This window comes from Sesamum indicum, linkage group LG5 (assembly GCF_026168435.1).
Source record: "Sesamum indicum cultivar Baizhima isolate 11 linkage group LG5, ASM2616843v1, whole genome shotgun sequence".
In the NCBI taxonomy this organism is placed as follows: Eukaryota; Viridiplantae; Streptophyta; class Magnoliopsida; order Lamiales; family Pedaliaceae; genus Sesamum; species Sesamum indicum.
Genome location: NC_142661.1, coordinates 15547117 through 15572571, shown reverse-complemented (window position 1 = coordinate 15572571; position 25455 = coordinate 15547117). Strand labels below are relative to the sequence as shown.

Here is a 25455-nt window from a genome sequence, read left to right as displayed (position 1 = left end):
TTAATAACCTTGGCATTTTGTAGGGGTTAATAGAAGGGTAGTATGCACAAATAGTATATTACATATGGTAAAATCACATTTTTCCCTATTTGTACTTGAGGTTCTATTCTTAGAAGATTGAGGATGAAGGAATCACCATCATTCTTTCTGAATTATCTACATAGGTATTACTTTTTCTTTTTAGCTAAATTTCATCAACATATATTATTATAATTTGTTTGAGGTATATGAACAAATATATACTCATAATTTATTACAAGTAAAAAGGCAAATATAGTATTCAAAATATGCAAGGTCATGTTTGTACGACATGACATCTATGACCATTAGTTATTATATAGCACTTATGTCTGAGATATTTTGACTTCAAAATTTGGCAAGGATCAAATATTTGACGCCCATGAGAAGTTGTATAAACTGCATCAAAATTAAAATTATATGTGAAAGAAGGGTTTAAATTACGAAATTATGTTTTATAGATAATTTAAATTATGTCATATTCTTATAATTAGAGGACAAACACCAATTTTCTTAAAATGCTGATGATAATAATATTTATAATTTATTACAAGTAAAAGACAGCTATGGAACTAGAAATACGTAAAGTCGTGTTGATATGACAAATAGGATTCGTCCCTAGTTGCCGTATTCAGTTGACTAGCAGACCCTAAAGATATGAAATAAAATATAATTCATAAAATGATAAAATTCTTTTATTCAGAGCAAATGTTAATTTTAGAGATGTGTACCGCTTTCAATCAGAATCAGATCCTTGGAATTTGGAGTAACATATAATCCCACAACTTATGAACAATTCAATCCTTTTTTTCTTGTGGGGACTGACTATGAGGTTTTAAATTCATAATCAGTGTACTGGAAGTTCCATTTATTTATGACAGCTTAAGCTCAAGATTTTATTTATAAATAACTTAGAATTTATCATAATGTTTGGATTCATTTTCTGAGTATTTTGTGAAGATAGAAAGAGAAAAACAAAGATAAATAAGTGTGTATTAGAGATAGTATGTATGTTTGGATTTATTTTTGGAGATAATTTAAAATAAGTATTATATGTTTAATGTTGTGTTTTAGGAGACAAAAATTAATATTGATTGTTAAATCATTGTCAAATCATGTCTCTTTTTTTATATATATTTATGTATATGTGTGTGTATATATATATGGTATTTTTGAATAATGACAAACATTGAGTATATTTTAACTTGTTTCGAAAATAATTTGAAAATGAAAACAAACATAATATGTTTGAGTTTTATTGGATGTATCCGTACTTATTTTATTGTATTTGAGTTTAATATAAAATTTATTTGATTTTTTATTGTATTGATTCATCAATCAAATTAATATATTGCTTAATTGTTTAATTTATTAAAATATTAATGTGGTTATGTAAATATCATTATTATAAAGAAGGAAAATTCAAAAATTAAAAAAAAAAACTCATTGAGATAATCAAGTTTGAACAGATAGTCTTCTCTACTCTTCTTCTTGTTCTTCTCGTTTCTTGGATGCAAGAAATTGTATATATATATATATATATATATATATATCAATCATCAACCTATATAAATTCCAAACTGACCATGAAAAAGATAAAAGTCTGACAGACAGCCAAAATATATACACCATCAACTAAACAGATAGTTCTTATATACACTGGATTTAAAAGCACCAGATGCTGCGACCTACGCCTGTTGAACGTACTGTGGATCACTATAACGTCGCTTAATATTCTACTTGGTAACTGTCACACCCGATGCATATAAGAAAAAACCCGTCTAGTTATTGTGAGGATCAATAACAGTTCAGCCAAGTTCAAACAACACTGAACGCTACCTACCGATGGAACTTCCAGTATCTGGCTATGATTACATGGTAGCCAAGAATTGCATAGGAGAAATACTAAATGAAATCATTCATAGACAAATAATTCTACCGGACAACACTACATTGAAATCACAAAGGTTTTGTAGATGCTTCGTGTATGTAAGCTGAGGCTTCCTCTTCCGAGAGTTGCTTTCCTTCGACCAGCCCTTTGATCAAGGTATTAGCATACTCTTTGCATGGTGGATTTATTGGGAATTTACCAGATACGAAGCTATCAACATCCGAAGCAGTGCACCTGAATATGTAGTAAGTAGACATAAATCGAAAAACGATTTTTCGTAGGAGTTTGTGACGTGGATAAAGAAGGAAAGATGATAACAGATGTTTATAAACATACGTCATTGTGAGAATTGGAATATCTTCCTCCTTCCCCAAGTAAACAACATTATGGTACCAGCCTCTCTGCATTCATGAGAAAAAAAGAACTAATTTTTATTACAATGTTGTCTAGAGCGAACGTATATAGAAACAGGAGACAAAATGCACAGATATAGAAATAGGACAGGAATTTGGAAAAGTGAAATGCGGACTTTGAACCCAGAATTATCGAAAATATTTAATAGCGGGAACGAGATTTCAGGTTTCAGAATAATAATCAGTTGTAGGGTAGAACCTCTGGCCTTTTTATACAATAATGCATTAACCTTTATGAAAATATGAAAATAGGAAATATGACTCGACATAACTAATTTCGAAGAATGAATTAAATGTATATAATTGCGCGGATTTGATATATAACAAACCACTTGTCAAAAACCGACTAAGCAACATCAACGCCTTTCAACTAAAATTTCAGGTATGAAAATGTAATTCTTTAAATTTTCAGTCTTCGAGGAGGATGAGAAAGAACTTGTAATTCTTATTGGTGTATTAAAAGGGAGAAGCAAAAGAAGTAACTCGACTCCAATTGAAATTCTTTTCTATCCTACTTTAATCTTAGTAGGAGCTTACTAGGAGAGAATGGAAGGGTATGGGTCAGAATTTAACACATCCATTTTCATACCATTGCTTGACATAGCTAATTTCAGAGTCTCAGACCATTTGTTACCTAGCAATTTCAACTGGGATATTCGCACACTAGTTAAACCAAAACCCACTATCATGCATGTACTTAGGTTTTCACTTCTTGATGGAGATGTATAGTTGAAAAATATGAAGAAAAAGATAGAGGGAGAGGTGGAAATGGTGATTTCATGTGCCATTTAGTCTTCGTCACAACAAAATGGAAAAGAAATGTACTTAACCTGATATGCCCCTAAGGTAATCATGAGTTACATTTATGCTCAACTTTAATTAAAATCTCTTAGGAGATCCAACCCATATAAGGACACCTCATTCATTTTCAGTCTGCATTATATGGCCCTGCTTTCTTGCAGCCAAAAGCTCTATACAAAGACGGAGTTAAGATAGAACTTAAGTTTCCTACCAATATCGACTGGAAAATGGGATCATTTTTGTTGGTAAAAGGCAGATGAAAGAATAAGTGATTCATTTTCCATCTTTCATTTATCCATACGAGTACACTGAAAAATCCTAATTTATAAAATTCCTTCAAGAAAGTTAACAAGAAATTCTGATTGGGAAGCCAGTTCAGTATTGTGGGACCATAAATAAAGATTTCAATCACTTAATATCCCTGATGTAAACTAATTTAACTACTATCAGAAGAAAAGCAGGTGGGCCGCTATTAGAATAACGCATCAATGGTTTAGGATTATACTGATGGTGAAATTAAATTGCACAAGTTTATTCAGATTAACAAGGAGCAACAAAATACGGAACTCCAAACATACCTGGACAGGCTCCACTGAGATGCACTTTTCAGTTTGTATACTCTGTAACGCAGTCATATCAAATAAAGGATGACTCATGTTGTAGCTTGAAGCATTCTCCTGAAGCAACACATCATTAAATTGCTCCAGCCTAATACAGAAACAAAACGAGAAAAAGGAATAAACACAAAGATCTCATAGTAAGTTGCGGCTGGCAAAATTTAATATTAGAACTACAGCAATTACTCCTGATATAAACTTTTCTCAGATAAGATTTTAAGCAGTATATATATACACACATAATAGATATGATGTTTATATTGTCATTGTATCGTGAAAGAGTTGAATAAATTACTAGACAATGACTTAAAAGGATGAATCGGGACGAATTACATACGTAATTTTGTACAGGCACATATAAGTTTTCTCCTGATCATTACTTTTAGGATGAAAAAAAGCAACACCACCAGGACCCCACGTAGATGTACGCTCACGAGCAAAAAATAGACGATGAGGGAAAGTCTTCCAGATAATCTTTTTGGGCTTGGTTTTGTCCACAGAACCCACACATGGCTTTCGCATCCCTTCTGTCTGGAAGTTATAACATGAGGAGATTACAAAAAACAAAACATCAGTGTACATGAACTCAACTAATTATAGAAGGTTTCCAAACTAGTAAATTTGATTAGGCATGTTCCATAACAAAGAATTGGACTACTCTACCTGTCCACCTTCAATATAGCAGAGAAACCTTGATATGCTCATGTTTGATCCATAAGTTGCATACCAAATGTTAATTTTGGAAAGCTCTGATCTCCAAGTAGTGGCTTCTTGATCTATGTGCAGTCAGTCAACACTTCATTCAGCCAAATTAATTCGATAAGCAGATCATTTTTCCAACTTAACTTTAGGGTGTCTATTACCTTGACCATCTTCACTGACTTTCAGATTCACAAAAGGTTGTATAACATCATCAACAGTCTTGAAGCCATCCAATGCAATTGAAGGAGTATGCTCATGCTCATCATCATCAGAATCAGAGCTTGAGAACTGAATTAGAGAGTTTGTTAGAAGGGTTATACATTGGCAATGCTAAAGCAGATAGATTTATCGTGCTCATGTTATTCAATGGATGAAACCCAGAATATACTACAAGAGGGAATCGGAAAATTGGACATGCCATTAGTTCTTGTATTATACAAAGTTTGGTTGAGCTTAAAGCGAGAATCAGAACAAAGGGAAGCAGAAGCGAAAACACACATAAAGTATCTGATAGTTGGTTACAAGGACAATAGGCCTTGGTAAGGTAGCAATGGTACAAAACACCTCCGAGGTTTGCTTCTTCAAAACTAGGCAGAATATGAGGAACCTTATGAGTCAGAAGACATAATAAGTCCAATTCATTTTTGTAGTCCCTCATCATAATGATTGTCAGATACTTTATGTTGCCTGTCTTCTCCCTATCCAGTTAGATGCATGTTTTCCTACTACATGCACCATAAGTTGGAAGCAAAGGCAAATAAAACCCAGATATGCCATGTCACACCCTCTAACAGTTAATGAATACGATAGCAACTACTACCTTTTTCTTCAGGAGGTAATCTGATTCGCCAAGTCTTATACCTCCATTTTTATTCATGTACTCCTTTACGCGCTTTAAAAACTTGGCAGTCCTTATAATATACTTAGCTATGCCATCAATATTTGACTATATCAGCGGTGATTCCACAAGTGCTATTGATGGAATGTTCAATGACTGGATGCACCAAAATAAAAGGGAAGAATAAAATGTCAACAAAATGTCCTGGCAACATGTATATTTTGACATGAAATTTACATGTATTGCTGGATCGTAAGGAACTTGACAGTCTAACTCAGGGATTCCATTATAGGATCTTACCGCGAAGAGAAGACCTAAAACTTGAACAAGCATGCTTATCTAGAAGGTAGCCTGTTGATTATAATGTAATTAACAAACACTACTTTACTGAATTTTTACTAATTAAATGATTTTCTTGCCTAGATAAAAGTATCTAGTATATGTGGATTTATGCTCAGGGCTAGACTTATTGTACCTTGGATGTTTTGGTTTTGTTAATACAACTAGTAGTTTTGAACTAATGTAACGCCCTTGTTAATGCTTAGATATTGGCATCCCACAAATACTTCAGTTTCTTGCTGTGTGGTTATCAGAAAAACTTGCAATTGAGCAGCTTCACGTTTAATCTACAGCTGATTGTTCATAATTCAAATTGTTCTACCAGATTCTTTATTTGTTCTTATCCACAAATAAAAAAGGGTGCATCACTAAAACATTAAAAATTACAACCCGCCTTATTTTTATTATATCTGAAAAGCGGGGGAATAGAGGATTATTTCCCTCCTGGTCGTACCACACAACTTCACAAAAATAAATAATGTTCCCCTGCATAACACTTTTCCTTCTCCTGTCCGCTAGTTAAACATAAAAGTTTGAATTTTTTCGTACTCACATCATGCTTAGCATGCTGACCCACTGATGTTGTCCAAAAATGTTGAGGCAAAAGACCAGTGGAACCTTACAGAAGAAGAATAAGAACTTACCTCAATTTGAGTTATTCTCCTATCGATCACTTTGTCTGATAATTTCACAGCAAGTATCGGCCAATATGCACTTAGTTGTTGGCGTACCTAAAGAGATAAAAGAAAGCATTACTTTTGAAAAGAATAAGAAATCATATCATAAGATGCTAGTATAGCTTGAACGAATCAATGTTCTATAATTACTTCTTCGATAAACCAAAACAGTATGAAGGCATAAGTAACAAATTGAAACTGAACTTGAAACATAGGAACTATTACCTCTTGTATCACGCGCCATGTAGATTCAAAAGGATAGGCCTCCAAGGTCCCAATAACAGGCTTGTCTTGTAGCAATACTTCAACGCATGCCTGGGCTGAATTTGCTAATGATTTAAGGTTGTATCCTCCTTCAAGTGCCATAACAATCTTTCCTCCAGCAAACTCCATCAACTATGTTAAGCATCACAGAAAACAGATAAGTATTTTCCTAATCTCAGTCCAAAAAGTTTCATAATTTAATATCAAGGTAAATAAGCTTTAAAAGAAAAGAAAAAGACAGTGGACACGTACAGTACATAAATTACACAAAAGTTCACTGAACAAAGAAAATATGAAGAAATGTTCTCACTGACTAATGATTTGTACAATTATTTCAAGTGCAAACCTTGTCAAGCATGATTGAGTACCCATATGGACTAACACGACAGCCCCCAAGAGGATCCCCTATGGCTGTTCAAATCAACATCACAGTAATTAAAGTCAAATGTTTACCTTCATTTCATGAATAGGCAACTTCAAAGTAGAATCAATTTCAACATAGAAGGAACTAAAAAAAGAAAAGCACACAACTTCAGTTACATGGAGTGAACAAACCAAAGCAATGTAAGTAAGCACCTATAAAATTTAGTCCAAATACATTTTCAAGCACGAACTTATAGGAACCCTAGCTCAGGCAAAAATGGACTATTTATCCTATTTACAGTAAGTTTTTAGTTTCAGGGGCAAGCTTGACTTAGTTACTTAGCACTATGACACAAGACTGCAGTAGACTTCATGGAAAATTCACTGCTACGGTGCCCTCGCTTTTATCGCAAAATAACTGACTCGTAATTCCCAATTTGAAGCAAAGAGCACACCCCTTTATAAAAATTATAGTTTCAGAAGGTATGTTTTGTGAAGAATATTGCCAAGCAAGATTGAACTTAGTACCCACAAGCTAGTAATCCAAGGAAGCATTTTGCTTTTTCATTTGCAAAAGTTTAAAGTATGCACCAACCCACATCCTTCTTTACAAACTAAATAGAAACGTGCCCATGATGGAATCTTTTAAAGTTTCCTCAAGTATGAACCTCATAGAGCTCTGATTCCAGTTCCCTTTGTATATTTGGATATGAGCAACTACATCTATTCAAAGCCAACTTTCACCTATGTAGTGCCAACTCAAATTCAGGTAACCAGGGTCGGATCTGTGTAGTAGTAAAAACTCAGTTTCTTGTAACCACCAAATTTCCTCAGAAAGATACTACTGCATTTCAAACTCTTAACTTTACAGTAATACAATATGTAGGTTATAATCAGTTTCTCAAAGTGATGGTCTTTCTGTCCATTAGTAAATATCAAATGATCCTCTCCAAGGACAGTCGTAGAAAGTCTATATAATGCTGATAATGGGATAAATCGATGAATGAATCAGCTGAACGCTGGCACAACAGTCCCAATCTTTTCTGTATTAGAGCCCAGTTGGGACACATGATTTTCCTCCACTGAAATCTATACACATAAAAGGGCAAATAACTCATGTTCACAATTTTTTGTTTTCCCGAAATGCAAATGTCTTGAAGTCCACACACCGGCATTACAAGTGTAATGTTTCTAGTGCATTCAACCAATAGTTAGCGAGCGGTTTTGATTGCTTCATTACCAACCTTCATCAATCTTTGACACGGAATACGGATCTTGTTTTTGTTCTGAATTTTAGGAAAAAGATTTCAAATTATTATAATTTGTCTTCAATAAATAGGGTTTCAGGAGATGAATTGAGCATGGAAACAAGTGTCTAGTATAATCTCCTGTGAAATAAGCATAAGATTAATGATTAACAGCTGTACATGTTGATGAATGTAACCTTAAAAGACAAGGAGAAGCCGGCATCTTACATATAAAAGGAATACTATGTGAAACGTGTTATAAAAGTAAAGGATTTAGGATTGCAAATCCTGGCCAATCATTATATTGAGCATTTAGAACTGAATTACAACATGCCATGAGAGATTAACAAACCATATCATAAATGATGCATCCAAAACGAGCTCAGAAGTTGGTTAATAAATATTCAGCTTACCTGCATCGAATCCAGCAGAGATTATTATCATGTCAGGATTAAATTGCTGGGCAACAGGGATTAATATGTGGTCCCAAACAGCAAGATAGTCAGCATCCCCACACCTACTATTCTCCCAAGGGACATTAATATTGTATCCGGCACCAGGACCTTCTCCAGTCATGATATATGAACCATCATCACCAGCTGGATAGAAAGTCCCAAAGTCATGCCTAATTGAGAGAAAGAATTAAAATTCCTAAACATGAAAAGAAAGAATATCAAGATGAATATTGCGGCCAAATATTGAATTAATTGATTTGAGAGACTTTGTTCAACTTGGTCCCCATTCAGTCACTTTATCCCCTTATGATAACATATAAAACAATATCTACAAGAGGCAAGCTTCATTAGTAGGTTGAATGGGGCTATTGATCATCCAACACGGCTCATAAGTTAGTATTCCCTAGGTTTTGATAATCAGAAAACAAAATACATGGAGAGCACGTGGAACAGATGATATAAGACCTGGTAATTCAACTTTCTGAAGGGATAAAAGTATGATTTACATGCACTCAATTAAACAATCTAGGTCGCAGAAATGCTCTGCCATTGCTATAATAATCATTACAGTGTAATTCATAGGATGAGCCCTACATGCTCAGATTAATATGTTCACTATTCCAATTCCAGACATAGGGAACGTCAAGGATTCATTAGAGACATGTCAGGAACATCTTATGAGATGACACAACAGAGATCAAAATGTCAATTCAACCAACAATAGCTGTCTTGCTATAATTCACAAACTGAAGGTTCACAAATGCATCAAAGTGGGGAATAAAAGGTTTCAATAACTAGTAAAGCGCATCACATAAAGCAGCTTGTTCCCACTAATATTATCATCTCCAGAACCTAATGTTCTTTCCTGAATTCCATCTTTTGGCTCTGCTAAAAATCAAAACCTAAACCTGCTCTTCTTTTTCTTAATCGCTCTTCGGGTTCAATTTGTCAATCATCTACATCTTTATGCATAAAATTTTAGGAAATATAAAGATAGTAATAGTGATATAATCAATTAATAAATAAGCTCTGTGTATGTGGTGCTTACTTTTTGCTGTTTCTCCATATCATTTCCTCATTCAATTTTAAGAGCTGTTAAAATTTTCATGTACCTATGCACTGAGAAGAAAAGTACTCGAGGATCTTTGTAAAACATCTTCTGAGTGCCATTTCCATGATGCACATCCCAGTCAACAATCAGGATTTTGTTGATCCCCAATTCCCTCTACAGTAGGAAAAATGGTGGGGCACATAAGATTAATATACAAGTAAGATTTATCAAAAGCATTAAACCCTTCAAAATTTATGAAATCATGATTAAACTAATCCAAACTAAAACGAGATCTCACTCTTTCATTCAATAGGAAACTTGTCGCTATAGCAACATTATTGTATAGGCAAAATCCCATTGGTTCAGCTTCTTCTGCATGATGCCCAGGGGGCCTGACAATAGCAAATCCAGAGTCGAGTTTCCCTTCAGCAACTTTCTCTGCAACCTAGATTTGCAGATGGCAATTGTTGAGTTTCTTAAACAAAAAGGAACACATGTTGCAAGAAATCGAATGCTTATCCCAAGTGGACCTTTCTCTCAATCCATAATAATAGGTTTGTCAAAGATGCCTTGAAAGTTCAGCAAAGAATTTAATTCTCTATGTTTTAAAATGTATTGTAACATAGCACTTGCCAGAAGTAACATTTGAATTTGGCTGAGGGTGCTATATAACTTGCTTTTCAGACATGTCGTACTTTTTTTACTTGTTCAAGAGTCATACCTCTATGACAGATCCTGCAGCAAGATAAGCAGCTTCTGATGAGCCTTCATTGAAATATATAGAGTTAAATTTGGCAGCAGTTCTTTTTCTCCTGGATTCAGAGCGTTCAGAACTAATATTCTTAATCAAATCAATGTGATTTTTGGTGTGAACCAAAGCTAAATGGTTATCGTCTGCATCCTTGGCATTCAAAATAATACATCTGCAAACGGTGAGCGTTAATACAGTCCCCAAGAATTTCTTTGAGTTAAAGCAATGTTCTACATAGACACCAAAAATAGTCATTCCATGAAAGCTCAAACCATTATTCAAGTATGCGATCAAAGTTAACGCAGCAGAAGGAAAGGGGAGTACATTGTTCAAGAGTTTAAAGGTTACCATTGCCCTTTTAGCACAAATTTATACCAAAAACTTTTCAATTTCATAACCAGGCACAAAAACAAATACAATTCAGGAAAAACAATTTACAAGAACCAAAATGATTCCAACAGCCACCTATAGCCCTAAAACAGTTACAGAACTGGAAAGAAAACAAAGAAAAAGGAAAAAGTTCAGCAATTATCAAAACCCAAAACAAATTATAATTTAGGGTTAAATGCGGACACCCCACCAGGCCCTGGCCTGTAGGGGGTAATGCAGTTTGCACCCTCAGCACTCAATTTATGTGGACAACACATCGAACTTTGTAATTTGGTGCATGAAACCTCTTGATTCCGTTTCTGGTGGAATCAGCCACATATTCTGAAATGGCTTTGATGATGCGTGCTTTACACCCTAACCTTTAAAAAATGTGGATTTAACCACCTTTATTAGTTAAAATCTGCCAATTTACTATAAAATTCTTATTGTGATTGAATAAAATGAAATATTTCACCAAAATTATTGTCCTCAACTATCCCATATGGATATTTCAACCAATGTGGAGCTATCTATAATTATAAAACATTTTTATGGTCATTCTAATTTTAAACACATGAGAGAATGAAAGTTAATTTTTATAGTTATTCCTTCAATAATTGTTTCTATAATGTTAAGCAAAGCATGTAAATTAGATTGTTTGTAAACTCAAAAAGAAATGAGAAATATACATAACAACGATACCAAAATTCTTTTTTCTATTTTCTCTATGTATGAGAATAATATAACTTATCTTAACCCTATCAAATCCAAGTCCTAATCAACTTAGTTCACTAGACAAATAAGTATATGCTAATATATCACAACAATTGCTTATTATATAGCATACATAAAACTAAAAGAACATTACTACTAAAATAATTTATTACTATTCAATAAATGAAAGATGTGTATATTAAGTAAGTAACAAAGTAGCACAAGATAATATTTTTGTGACATCTTCCATTAATTTCAATAGAAATAAAGATTCAATGATGAAGTGTAAGACTTTAAATAGTTTAGGTGGTTATATAGTTTTAAGTTAGGAGGCAACGTGCACGTAACTTAAACCATTCTAAAATCTCAAGCAGAATATTCCTCCAATCAAGGGATTTCATGTAACATTTCACAAAAGTTGGGTGTATCGTCCACACAAATTGAAAGCTAGCTTGAGGGGCAAAGTGCACTACCCCTCACATTTAACCCTTGCAATTACATCAGAAACCCCATCTGGTAAACTTCAAGAACCAAATGACATAAAACACCATAATTCAGTCCCTCAATTCTACTCCAGTGAATCATTTAAAAAAAGAAAAGGAAGACCAAAATTCATCTAAATAAACTTGGGTCAAACACTTGATCAAACACACATATGAAGCATACACCTCGATAGGCGCACATTTGCAACATACAGAGAAAACCCATTCACAACTTGAGCTCAAAGCCTCAAATACTTGATCTCTCTCTCTCACGCACACACGCACATGCACATAATTGGCTTAAAGAAACGACCTTTTCGCAAGACCAGAAGAATTCAGCCTGTCCCAGATGACCCGAACGCGATCAGGACATTCTGGATGATCCTCGTAATCAGGCGCGTAATGTTGACACATCCTCTCATCATATATCAAACCCACACGGCGATCTTTTGTAGTAGCAACATCGCTGCTTCTGCTCAATAGACCATCAACCTCATCCTTAACGTCCATTTCCCTTTTTCAGTTTGATTTCTGGGGTAGCTGGGATGATGAGAGTGTGTTCAAGTTTGAATTTTGAAGCTGCGAGAGTTTGGGGGAGAGAGGAAAGCTGCTGAAAGAGCTGGGGCTTCTGACCCAAACTCCCCACCAATGGTTTTTCTTTTTCCTTTTTTTCAGTCAAAAAGAAATTCAATCTTTTGTTGTTGTTTTCTCTTTTGAGCTGAATTTCGCTTTCTACCCTCTCAAATTTAACACTTTGGAATATTTGGTTCTTTTGTGAAAATAAAAGATATTACATCCACCTCGTTGAAATTAGACATAATTACAAATACCTTATTATTGTCTAAAAAATTATACATATCTCATAATTTTAACGTTCGTCTAACAATCAACTTATTCAATTAGTCTCTATTAGGTTTCGATCCAATTTTTATAGTAACCTGACCAAAACGCCATTTAGAATTAATAATTATAAGTTTATATATTTTAAAAAAATTAAAATATTTTTATGAACTAATATGTTCTAAATATTATTTACTTTATCCACTCTGAATTTCTTTTTTATATTTTTTCAAATATTTAAAAAATAAAATTAATCAAAGTAAAATAGTAATTTACCTAATCGTTTAGAAATTACATAATTATTTTCCATTTAAACGAGGTACCTTTAGTTTTTGAAACAATGAAAGTATATTTATAATTATATATATCAAACCTTTGAGGAGGTAGCTATAATTTACCATGTATAAGAAGGGGATTATTTTCATATATTCAAATATTAAATAGTAAACTTCTAGTCGTATTTTCTATTTATCTTTAATTTTGTGTAAGTAAAAAAAATTAAAATAGTACTAAAATAATTAATATATAATATTACAATATAAGAAAGTAATATTTCATATTCAGTACAATTTGATTACCAAATCTAAACAAATGTATCACTCTGAATATTGAATTTAAATTTAAAAAAAGTAAACTTGAACATTGAGCCAAATTTTTTTATTCGATTTTGGGTAATAGCAAATTTTATTAAAAGTATATTTGGTTTGAATGAAAAGTGAAAGTATAAGAGAACTGGACATAAAAATAAAGATATAACAGATAATTTGATACTTGGTTAAGAAATGAGATTGAAATAAAATAAAACTCGATGTATATGAAACTCCTTTGGAATCCAATTTTATTTCCATCCAAAATTGAACGAAAAAATGAAAGTATAAGACAAAAAGAAACAAAAAAATGTTGTCTTTTATTTTTATTTACTCTATTATCTATATATATATACAATTTCTCTTCAATTCTTTTCTCATTTCCCCCTAATACGGTACATAATTACCAAAGAAAAGATAACAAAATTGTTGAAAAACTACTACATTGAAATCAACAATCAAGTAGACAATCTTGTAAGTAAATTTTATTTATTTGAACTAAATAATTTACAATAAATGAACCATACATTTTGATAAATATTTTTATTAATAAAAAATATTCTTATTCTTATTTTATAAATGTTTTTATTAATAAGATTTTATAAAACTTTGATATACTAATATCATATTAATATAATATTAATTTACTTATTTTCTAACGCAAAATAAAGAAAAACATTCTTCAGTAAACTTAAAAAATGAGTATTTCCTTCTAATCTGTTTTCCTTGTACCAAATAAGAAAAAGTATTTAAGAGTTATTAGCGAGTTCATCCACAAGTCTATTAGCCATCTAGAACCTAAGATTATTAGGCTCAATCCACAAATGATATAAAGTAGTTGCTAACAGGGCTCTATACAATGCTGCATCCGAGTTATTTGCCTTCCATCTCCTTGCTGCCCACCTTGGATAAGGCCATTGCAAATGCAACTTCCTTCAAACCATCGACAAGCAGTCCAGCATCTAACTGAAAGAATAAATCTTCATGTGTCTCCACATATCATGAGCATCACATATAACACACTCAGAACAATGTTGCTGCAACCATGGCTTATCAAGAGTTGATAATCTTCCTTGCAATGGTATCAAATCTCTTGCTGGGTGGTTACCCAGAATTTTATTCTTAAGACAGTGGAATAACTATAAAGTATTCAGTTGCTTGCATGGACTGTTCCACACACTACCGAATCAGATTTTGCAGTATTGAAACAAACTTCTTACGCATAATCATAAAACAATATACACAGAGCTTAATCAAAAGGTTTGTGAATAATGAAAGGAACTAGTTTAGAATCTAATAGCATTACTATGCATGAAAAAGTACATGAAACGAAGCAATTAGCATCAAATGCAATGACTGATACATTACAGGAAATAAATCAGAAGTCAAGTGAGATGCAGATGACGGGAAAATGAGAGTTGATGCCACATTCATATAGTGTAGGACGGATAAACTTTTTGGTTCCACTGATGAGTATTGAAATAACGAAATTGGTGAGTAGCTAGTGAAATAGTAACACCACAACTTGTGTGGAACAATGGCCAAACAACATCTACACTTATGATAAGCAAATAACTGAAAATTCAAAACATTGTTATCCAAATTCATGAATGTAACTGCTAGAAACTGATTTCTTTTCAGCTCTCCGAATTACAAGAAATATACTCAAATGAATATATCTTGTCAGCCCAATTCATGGACATAATGTCAGAGGCTGATTTCTCTTTTCAACTCTCTAAATTATAGAAGCTTAAGTAAGACTTCTAGGTAGTCTTGGCTAATTCAGTTGCTGATATGTGAAGGAGATTACCTGGAAACTCTAGAGAAATTGGCTACATTTCAGTTTCATAAAAAAATCAAAAGATCCACCACCTAAGCCAATCCTTGTGCTCTTTACTGAATTACTTAGAAGAGTTTTAGAAAAACTTAGTCATACCACATTTTACGAACTAGAAGAAAAAAGCAAATGCAAGCAAAAAAAAAAAAAAAAAAAATGAACGGTAAAAAATAAGTTCCCTCTCATGTGAGTAAATCCTATTCCTGCGTCTGCTACAACTCAACCTCACTGCAAGGTGAAACAATCAGAAAAATATAGAGGAAAATAGGAAAAAAACAAGAAATCCTGAAAGTAGCTAAAGAGGAAAATCCCATTAGACTGGTGCATAAGAAACCACTAGCCCTTGTTTTCCTATCAAAATAAAATGCAGAATTTTTAGGGGGTCTTATTTCAATACCCTCCAGAAAAATATCTACCAAGAAAGATGGGTTTGAATTTATTTGCAATTCAAACCAAGCAACATAATATATTTTTGCAACAAGTTCAATCTTTTCCCTAGTATTTTTCCTTTTGAACAAACATGACATCAGCAAGCACTTGAAGAAGGCACCTGAAAGTGATGACAGAGACATTATGACAGCACGGACCACATTTTGTCATTTTCACTTTCCCTTCACACGTCAGGTGGAGGAGGGAAGAAGTGATTACTCTTTGATGACAGTGTAAGCAGCAGGATATCCCTAGTGCCACAGTCTAATTGGATACGATCAACTTAATCAAGAGGACCTCAAATCTTCTGCATAGATAACTGTGGCTAAAAGGATCACATCCCCTTTGTTTGTCGTCTTAGGGATTGAAAGGCAACTAGCAGCATTATCATCCGAACTAAATGGTTGAGAAGTGAAGCAAAAATGTAAGAAAGAATAGTTCACCGTTTAAGTGGTTGCTTGCAGTGTGAGGCTCGCAATCAATGTCAAATAATCCGAGGATGTTCTTTTGACAAACCAAAAGTCAATGCAACGAGCATAACCCTCATGTTTAGTTGCCATTGTTGAGTTTGGAACCTAAATAAGAGCGCCAACGATAAGCCAGAGGAAGTTGACGTTGATGTCAAGTCTAAAAGACCTTTAACACTAATAATCTAGCAAAGTCACATTCCTTATATCTAAAATTTTCGTACATTGTACTCATAAGCCATAACTGAGTTAATCTCAGAATCAGATCCAGCATTGATTTGATCGCGCAACTAGCATTGAGAACCTGTTTTTAGCAAGTAAACCAGCTAACAAACACAATTTCTAGTTTTTTACCAAAATTATATAGCTCAACAGTATGGGACCAAAACATTCCTATAGCAATGTCACACAGAAATATGTTAATGCACGACACAAATAATTGAGCAAGCAGCAAGATGGTTATGGAAATGAGTGATAATTGATCTTTTACGCTACTACTACACTGGTAGGTTAAACTTGGTAGTGATATGACAAATAGCAACATGCAGAAACTCTCACCTTTCAGATTTATGGGTAGCTCAACTTTTTGCCAGATTCATAAGGAAATAATGTAGCCTGAATTCAGCATAAGACATTAACACTAAATGCATTATAACGTGGTTATGATAGTCTCCCAGAATATTCAGCATACCAGAAGAATATTCAGTGTCCATCAAGTTTTTAACAAGATAATATAAATCTATCATCACAAATGTTCCACTTAAACTGGTGGGTTTATGGTACTCTGAACTAATGTTGAGTTCCTCGCCAGAGAGGCACTACACTAATTATGCTAACAAGGAGATATATATGACACCCCTAGCACTCACATTAGAGCTACGAATTCACAGGAAAATATAACAAATACATACCATCTTTAGGAGCAGCTATTTAGGACAACCTGACACAGACTGGATATTCTTCAACTAGGTGAACGACAAGCATGCAGGATGAGAAAACAAGCCTGAAGTTACAGAGACACAAGCGTTGGTTAGAATGAGATTAAGATATGTTGATATATAAAAAAATAGCTTCTTTTCAAGGATAGTTGGTAATTCAATATAGTGTCATAACCTGGACAAAATGGAGTTTTGGGATCAACTACCCAACCATCAATAAATGAAAATGAATCTGCGTATTTTACTTCAACAAGAAAATGCAGTTTGCCCGTCAAGGACATGTTCATGAATACAGAATGGAGAAACACCTCTCAATGTCACTGGTAAAGAAATACACTCCAATGTCCCTTTCATTTGGGATAAACTCCTGGAAAAAATTGATCAATTTTTTGTGGGGAAGCGATTGAAAATGAAATACTTTAGGCATTTGCTTTGAAAATTCATAGATCCTTTGATGAACTCGGACAGGAGTATGAGCTTGAATTTGATATTTAGCAGACCATGTCTATCATCACCCTGGATGCTGAAGCTTTCCCTAACAAGTGGAAAGGAAAAAGTCATTATGCATGGAAAGTTTCTCTGTACCATAAGATTGTAAAGAATGCAAAGCATAACAATTTCTTTGCAAACTTCAAACATGACCGGACAATGTGGGGGATGTCTCTATGTGACTCATCTCTCACATTTTTTCCTGCTAGCACAAGTTCTAAAGATGACTTAAACTTAAATGATGTTCACATGCATGCATAAAATGAATCTAAAATTTTGCAACCAACTGAATACGAAATACTTAATAGAACCAAATAAAACTGAGTACAACTAAAAAGCAAAATCGAACTGAATACTGAATTTATATAAAAGTTAAAAGTGAAACCAAATGTTTTCACTCAGTTTCAATACATACCAAATTTGGTATGGCTCTTTGATTTGTTACATTGTGAACTAATTATAAGGTCAAGCAGCATTTTTTGGGTAGACTTATCTGAGAATGTGGAGCATCCCTCATTATATTTTCATTAGTATCTTTTTAAGATGCAGACTGTAAGTTCTCCAATCTCAAACTTGGAAAACATTTACTCATCCATAAACCCATGAGAAGAATTATAGTTCCCTCAGATCCATTGTTTAGAAAACTCAATCACAATTTCTCATATAGTGATTATCTACAAATCTGCAAGAAAATATAGCCTATGCAGCTCTTTCACTTTCTACATTATATAAATTACAAGAACTCTCTATTTAGCAGGGGCTAATTGCATTTTACCCCAAAATGAAAACATTAATAGGCACAAAACCTTTTTAAACAAAACAAAAAAATGGCACCACAACCCCTAAACTTTTGAAAAGAAAGCTCACTATTACCCACACACAGAGTTGTGTTGCCCTTTATTTTCTTTAAAAGGCGTTTCTTGCCTGTTAGTATTTTCACAAGGATGCCTGTTGCTCTGAACCCAAATAGCAGAAACAAAAATAGGGAAAATTTTGCCACACAGGCTTTAGCACACTTCTGCATTATCCAAGAAAAATGAGAACTTACATGCTGAGTGGCTTGCTTCTTTAGCAACATAAGAGTGCATCCGGCTCAAATAATGTTACCAATAATCCCCACAAGAACAATATCCATCTCTAAAGTGGTGGAATCGGTTGATATCTCTAATAATGATTTCTCTTGATTCGATCTTGCAAATGTACTTGAATGCTGAATGGCAATCCAAACAAATACGAAGGTTCTTTTTCACCCTAATAGGAGCTCCTGGTGGAGTAGCAATCAGTCCAAAAGCCACTGCAAGTTTTTCACTGTGATATGAGAGAAGCAGCTCCTTTTCTTGCTTTCCAACATCATGCAGGTCAACCTCTAATTTAGGGACATACCCAGCCTTGGCCATTTGTTCACCTAACTCCTTGAGTTTTGCATATATCTCTTCACTTCTAGAATGGCTTCTGTCTCCGACTGTGAATGTGTATATGCTATCTTTTACCTCCATCCAGCTCATCCCTGGTTCCTTTTTCACTTTACTGTCTTTCATCAATCTTCGCACCTTTGCGACATTTTCCCATAATCCTGCTGAAGCATAAATATTTGCCAGAAGAACATGGGTACCAGATTTTTCTGGTTCAAGAGTATATAGCATCTCAGCAGCAAGTTGGCCTAGTTCTACATCCTTGTGAATTTTGGCGGCTCCAAGAAGTGCCCCCCAAACTGTGGAATTAGCTTGAAATGGCATATTATTTACTAGATGCATTGCCTTATCCAATTTCCCAGCTCGACCAAGGACATCAATCATGCAAGCATAGTGCTCCTGCGTCGGTTCAATGTCAAACTGCTCTTTCATTGTCTCAAAATACCATTCAGCTTCATTAACAAGACCAGCATGATTGCATGCACTAAGGACACTGACTAATGTTACATGATTGGGAGAAATACCATCTTTCAACATCTGATCGAACAAATGGAGGGCCTGTTTACCATGACCATGCTGTGCAAGTCCACCAATCATAGCAGACCATGAGACAACAGTTTTGTCATAAACCTCAGAGAAAGCACGACTAGTGTCCTCTATGCTTCCACATTTGGCATACATGTTGACAAGTGAATTCCCAGCAAAAACATCTGACATGAACCCTAGTTTCAAGACATGAACATGGATTTGCTTCCCCTGTTCATAAGCTGATAAATTTGCACAAGCATTAAGAAGAGAACTGCAAACAAAAGAATCTGGATTAAGATCCATGTCTAGTAGCTTCAGATAGAGCTTCAATGCTTCTTCACCTTGTCCGTATTGAGCATAAGCTGTCATTATTGATGTATAAGTTGGTAAGTCATCAATTGGGCATTCTTCAAATACTTGAGCTGCTTCGTGAACCTGCCTACATTTTCCATATGAATCAACAAGACTGTTTAAAATGAAATTATCAGCTTGGTAACCTGACTTCACGATAAGTGCATGAATCTGTTTGCAGATAGTAATAGCGGCCAAATCAGCAATTGCATTAAGGACTGCTAGTAAAGTTGTCTGGTCAAATTCCATTCTTTTCTTGTACATCTCCACAAATAGGGTTATGGCTTCTCTATCCTCACCATTCTGTGTGTGGCCAGAAATCATGGCATTCAAAGCAACCAAGTCCTTTTCTGGCATCAAACGATAAACTGTTACGGCATCTTTCAACAAACGACATTTGCAATACATGTCAATGAGGCCAACACTGACAAAGGGGTCCTTCATTATCTCCATCTTTATCAATTTGGCATGCAACTGCTTACCCAATTCTTGGACACATAATGCAGCACAAGCTTTAAGAGCACTTGATAAGGTGAACATATTAGGACAAATCCCAGATCTCTTCATATGATCTAACAATTTCAAGGCCATCTGATGATAATCATGAGATACGCAACCAGCAATGACAGCATTCCAAGAAACAATATCAGGTTCTGGAATATTATCAAAAACAGTTAGAGAATCTCCAAGATCTCCCACTTTTGCATACATGTCAACTAGTGCATTCAATGAGAATGGGTCACCCTCATATCCAAGCTTTATCAGATAGCCATGGACCTTCTTTCCCTGACCAATATCTCCTAGGCCTGTCGCAGCATTCAAAATAGTCGACAAACTAAACTCATCAGGACTAATTCCACTAGAAATCATTTCCTGAAATAACCCCAATGCTTCCCCGAAATAATCACTTTGCGTATAACATGATAATAAAGCATTCCAAGAAACCACATTCCTTTCTGGGATATCCTCAAACAACCTCCTCGAGTCTACAAAATAACCACATTTTGCATACATAACCACCAATGTATTTGCAACAAAAACATCAGACTCAAATCCAGTTACCACTATAATCCCATGAACTTGTGCCCCTAGCATAAAATTCTTTGTACTCGAGCAGGCCTTGAGCACACTAGGGAAGGTAAACTCATTACACTTAACACCCAATACATGCATCTCCCGAAAAGACAAAAGAGCCTCCTCCCCAAGTCCATTCTGAGCATACCCAGATATCAAAGAGGACCAAGAAACCAAATCCGGTTCATGACTTTCTTCAAGCAGCTTGCGGGCATCAGAAAAAACTTTACACTTGGAATAGAAATTTATCAAATGGTTCCTATGCTTCGGGTCATGGGACAATCGAAGTTTGATTAGATGGGCATGGATTTGTAGGCCTTGGTTTATGGATTTGGTTTGGGATAGCTGTGACAAGAGCTTTGAGTAGGAAATATAAGTTGAGGCAAACTTCGAGACTGCCGGAAAAAGCATATACTCCAGCTGAGGAAAAGAATAGAAACATAAAGGCGACCAGTGTCTTTCACATTAAAGTTCCCAATATCAAATAAAAAACCAAAACCATTCAGTACATAATTGAGTGCATCACTAGAAATAGACATTAAGACTCTGTACTCTATACTGTTAGTAGACCTTAGGCAAACTTAGTGGGTGCAATTCATGTTAAGTCAAGCTTCTTCAATTCACGAGATATAGGTTGCCTTTTTGGCTCCTTCATATCAAGTTCAAGAATGAGAAGTATTCAACTGCATTTCCAGCACAATTTTGCAACTTGATATGCCCAAAACACATGTCAACATCCATTTACACAAACAGAAGTATGAAAAAAAAAGAAAAGGAAGAGGATGCATATGTAATAAAATGAACCCAAAAATTAAAAGAGAGAGAGAGAGAGAAATGAACTTCCCACCTACTTAAGGGTCATAGTGCAGAATGAGTTCACAAAAACAACAAAATTTAGGGGCATAAACCAGAAATGAATACATGTAAACAACAAACTCAGGAGTGAGAAAGTCCAACAGGGAAAAAAAGAAAACAAAAACAAAAACAAAAAGCAGAGATTGCAAAGAGTTAGATGTATCTCTTGACATAGATACTAAAACATCAATAAAAGTGCATCTAATCAGAAACCCATTAAAGAAATTGAAACTTGAATACAAAAAAAGAAAAAGTCAAGAAGCAAAAAGCAGGAAGATTACGGATGAGGCGGCGGCGACCGAGCAGTCGGGTTTTGCGGAGATGGGAGAGACAGTTGAGGACATTTGAAGATTAGTTCCAAAGTTTCACTATCCTGAGGTACCTACCTATATAAATATTAAAATAGTATGAAATTTTTTGAGATGAACAAGGACTTTGTGGAGCTATTAAGTAAAACTATGAATCGTTTGGTCAAATTTTTCTAATATGGTGACTCTAGCAATTTTTCATTTTATTTGGGAATGAATGCATAAACCCTCCAGTATTTATGCAATATTGCAAAAAAAAAAAAAAAAAAAGAAATAGCATAAAATTCTCCTTGTATTATTTTTAACTCAACTTAGAAATTCCTACCCTGAATTCTACGAAGTTATTGCACGTAGCATTGTGCGAAAATGATTAATTTTCAATTGTTTTCCACAACTATTTGATTTGCTAAGATGGCTATTTTGACCTTTTTTTATAATATTTTGAACTTTTAAAAGATAAATCTATTTTGTTTTTTCCTTCCTCCTTTTTCTATTTTCTACTTTCTTTTTCCCTCCCCTTCCCCTCTTCTCCTCCAGTGACCGCTACCTCCAAAAATAGGGTCATCATCGACCCCTGCTGCAGGCAACAACCATTGCCCCTGAAAGAAGGCAACACCTGTCGCCAGGAGGAAGAGATCATTGCCCGACAAATAGAAAAAAAGGGTGACGGTCGGTTTGCCACCCCCAAAAAATAGAGCTCAGGTCTTCGCCCAAAAAAAGGGACGGTCCCCAATAGACACAGAAAAAAGATAAGAGATATAATGATATATATATATATGTGTGTTTGGAGTGTTTTAAATATTTGGTTTTTTGTTTTGTATCACTATAAGGTAAATAAGACACACTTAATAGTATTTTTTGGAAAAATATAGACAAATACTCAAAATATCTTTTGTTGTCTTTCAAATAATTTAAAAAAATGAAAACAAACAAAGCCATTTGGTCAAACAGAAATCAGTTCTGAGCTGAGTGCCTCTGCACTTCTATCAGTAGAAGAATTCATACTGCTTTTAACCAATTTCATTTCCTGCATGGCTAAATATGGATGTCATCAGATCAAAAAACATGAGAGACAACTATAAACTAGAAAGAGATGATCTCACAATAACATTTAACTACGAAAGTTAAAAGCACACTCACAAAAATAAATAAATAAATAAAATAGGAGCTTTTTAAAACACATTTTAAATGGACTTAAGATACAGAAGTCTTCTGAAAAATATTGAATGTTTGGCGATTAACGTTAAATTAACTTTACAATAAAGTACATCTATAAAAAGTCCATTTTCAGGAAATGAAAATTAATAACTTTTTCATACGTTTATCTTATTAATGTCAAAGGACTTCTAAAATACATATAGGAAGAATGCATCTTTTAGACAGACTTTATTTTAAAAGTGTTCCAAGGCAACACTTGGTATCTATCATATGTCAATATCTCAATTCTCAGTTGTGCAACTCAGTATACTAAAAGGCAAAATTTTAAAAACAAAAATAATGAAAGCAAATGTCTTTACTAGTAATCTTGCTCCATCCAAATATCATCCCAACACGCATTTAACAACAATGAACATCCAAACCACTGAACATGTAAATACTGTCAAAAACCATCTTTCAGTTATTGAATGCTGTTCAAGAAAACTAAAATGAACAAGAAAACCAATTGAATATCTTATCCACTGGAAATTAATTACTGATATTAAGTACAAAGTGTAGATGCATTTAGGACACATAGTTTGTGCATGTAATAATGGTGTCTAGGCCGCATATGATGGTAGGACCAGGATAAGTGTAATTACATTACTAGAAGAGATAATCGGCCGTATTTCAGTTAATCCAGTCAGAAAAAGAACAATAAATTCTACAAATCTATCAGAGTGAATCCATGAGTGACAACAATTTTACATAAAAGAAAGAAGGTAACATCAAGCAAGAAAGCAACAAATACTCAGGGTTCTGTTTCACCATCAGGAGAAATCCACATCGCAGAAAGGAAAAATATGTACAAATTGACAAAGAGCGGGTACAACCAGAAACTCCAACACCATGAAGAAAAATAAGAATTCACAAGATCCCCGAACACTAATATAAACAAACATAAACTTCAAATTTCTCCAAAAGGAAATAATCAAAAAGCCACAAGAAATAACTCAATCTTGACGCACATAAAGTACAACTTCACATACCCAATGACCAAACGTGCACACTTTGAAATCACTTGCACAACTATCACAAGACCCAGTCGAAATGCTTATACACTTATTGAAAAGAGAAATAAGAATGGTTGTTGTGTGAGAAGAATGAGTTAAAAGTACCTAAATAAGGATGATAGCTCCGATGGCAGCGACAACTGAGCTTAGAAGTGTGCCGGAGGCGACAATAGAGCTCTGAGCTCGACGGAGCTTGGAGAGGCGCCGACGAGGGGTCAAGTTTCGGATAGTTAGGGCGAATATTTTAAAAATGCAAAAATAATTTTTTAAAATGAAAAGTATATATATCAGCACCAATTTTTACCGGCAAAATTTTATTTAAAAAAAAATTAATGACAAATATCATTTTTGAAAAATTATATTTTTGGTCCCTATATAAAGGATCTCTTTTGATCATAGATTTGAATAGGGTAAAACCCTATCCTGATAGCCTTATGATTTATTGTATTATATTGGACAACAAATTAAAGTAAGATCAGACAAAAGAATATAGCAATATCAAGGAAAACATGTTAATATTTTCTTGTTTTTTGGGCAAAAATTCAAATATTACTATGTTAAAAATTTATCAATTTCTTCATGTCACGATTCATAGATTAATTTGACCGAACCCGATTCCAAATTTATAAATTAACACTAATGAAAAAATCAGGAAATGAGAACGTCTTTATAATGGGTTGAAAAGGATTGAATTCAAATGTATTGGTCATATACAGATTGAGTTGGAAACAAGTTGTTTGAGTGGGTTCAACATAATAAGATATTCTTTTTTGTGATAGAATTTTGAACCATCTTCAAATCTCGTCTACTAATTTTTAGCAAGTAGTGTTGTTACGACATCAAATATAATAATGAATTTCTATCCTTTTTATAATTATTTCTCTCAATATTGCACCGATTTCTTTTTTAATTTATTGAAATCTCGATTAGATGCCGTCAATTTGATTTTATAGAATGATCACTCTTAAAAAGCAATAAGTTACAAGTTACCATAATTACAGGTCTATCACACTCTTTATTTATTTATTTATTTAAGTAGAATGAAAATATATTATCTAGAATATTATATTTATATAGTTTTTAAAAAAATAAAAAACATATTCAAGAGCGATACACAGATATCAAAGTCAATTATGAG

The 25455-nt window shown here is 34.0% G+C and overlaps 1 protein-coding gene and 1 pseudogene across 9 annotated transcripts; both read right to left on the bottom strand.

The window, feature by feature from the left end:
• Positions 1–1612: 1612 nt before the first annotated feature.
• On the bottom strand, positions 1613–12677 carry HDA05 (histone deacetylase 5). Its single transcript, XM_011079952.3, has 14 exons — positions 12306–12677; positions 10398–10599; positions 9975–10121; positions 9738–9850; positions 8584–8795; positions 6907–6971; positions 6522–6692; positions 6264–6350; positions 4604–4730; positions 4404–4516; positions 4078–4271; positions 3702–3831; positions 2246–2310; positions 1613–2143 (listed from the first exon to the last, which is right to left on the bottom strand). The coding sequence occupies exons 1-14, from the start codon at positions 12500–12502 to the stop codon at positions 1978–1980; spliced, it is 1989 nt and encodes a 662-aa protein (XP_011078254.1). The 5' UTR covers positions 12503–12677; the 3' UTR covers positions 1613–1977.
• Positions 12678–14085: 1408 nt separating this feature from the next.
• LOC105162047 (putative pentatricopeptide repeat-containing protein At5g52630 pseudogene) lies at positions 14086–24584 on the bottom strand (annotated as a pseudogene). 8 transcript variants are annotated; one of them, XR_016065481.1, is made up of 6 exons: positions 24423–24583; positions 18628–21364; positions 17266–17625; positions 17064–17155; positions 15807–16260; positions 14086–14385 (listed from the first exon to the last, which is right to left on the bottom strand). The product of XR_016065481.1 is annotated as a putative pentatricopeptide repeat-containing protein At5g52630 pseudogene, transcript variant X2 (transcript). The 8 variants fall into 8 exon arrangements; XR_016065482.1 differs by having other exon boundaries at positions 16129–16260; XR_016065480.1 differs by having other exon boundaries at positions 14086–16260.
• Positions 24585–25455: the final 871 nt, after the last annotated feature.

Excerpts from the sequence above, each read along its gene's own strand:
- HDA05 (XM_011079952.3), bottom strand. The coding sequence starts at position 12,502 with ATGGACGTTAAGGATGAGGTTGATGGTCTATTGAGCAGAAGCAGCGAT. Across the intron at positions 9,851-9,974 it reads GTTTCCTATTGAATGAAAGA|AGGGAATTGGGGATCAACAA; the intron begins GTGAGATCTCGT and ends TTCCTACTGTAG. Across the intron at positions 4,731-6,263 it reads GGAGAATAACTCAAATTGAG|TTCTCAAGCTCTGATTCTGA; the intron begins GTAAGTTCTTAT and ends TCTCTAATTCAG.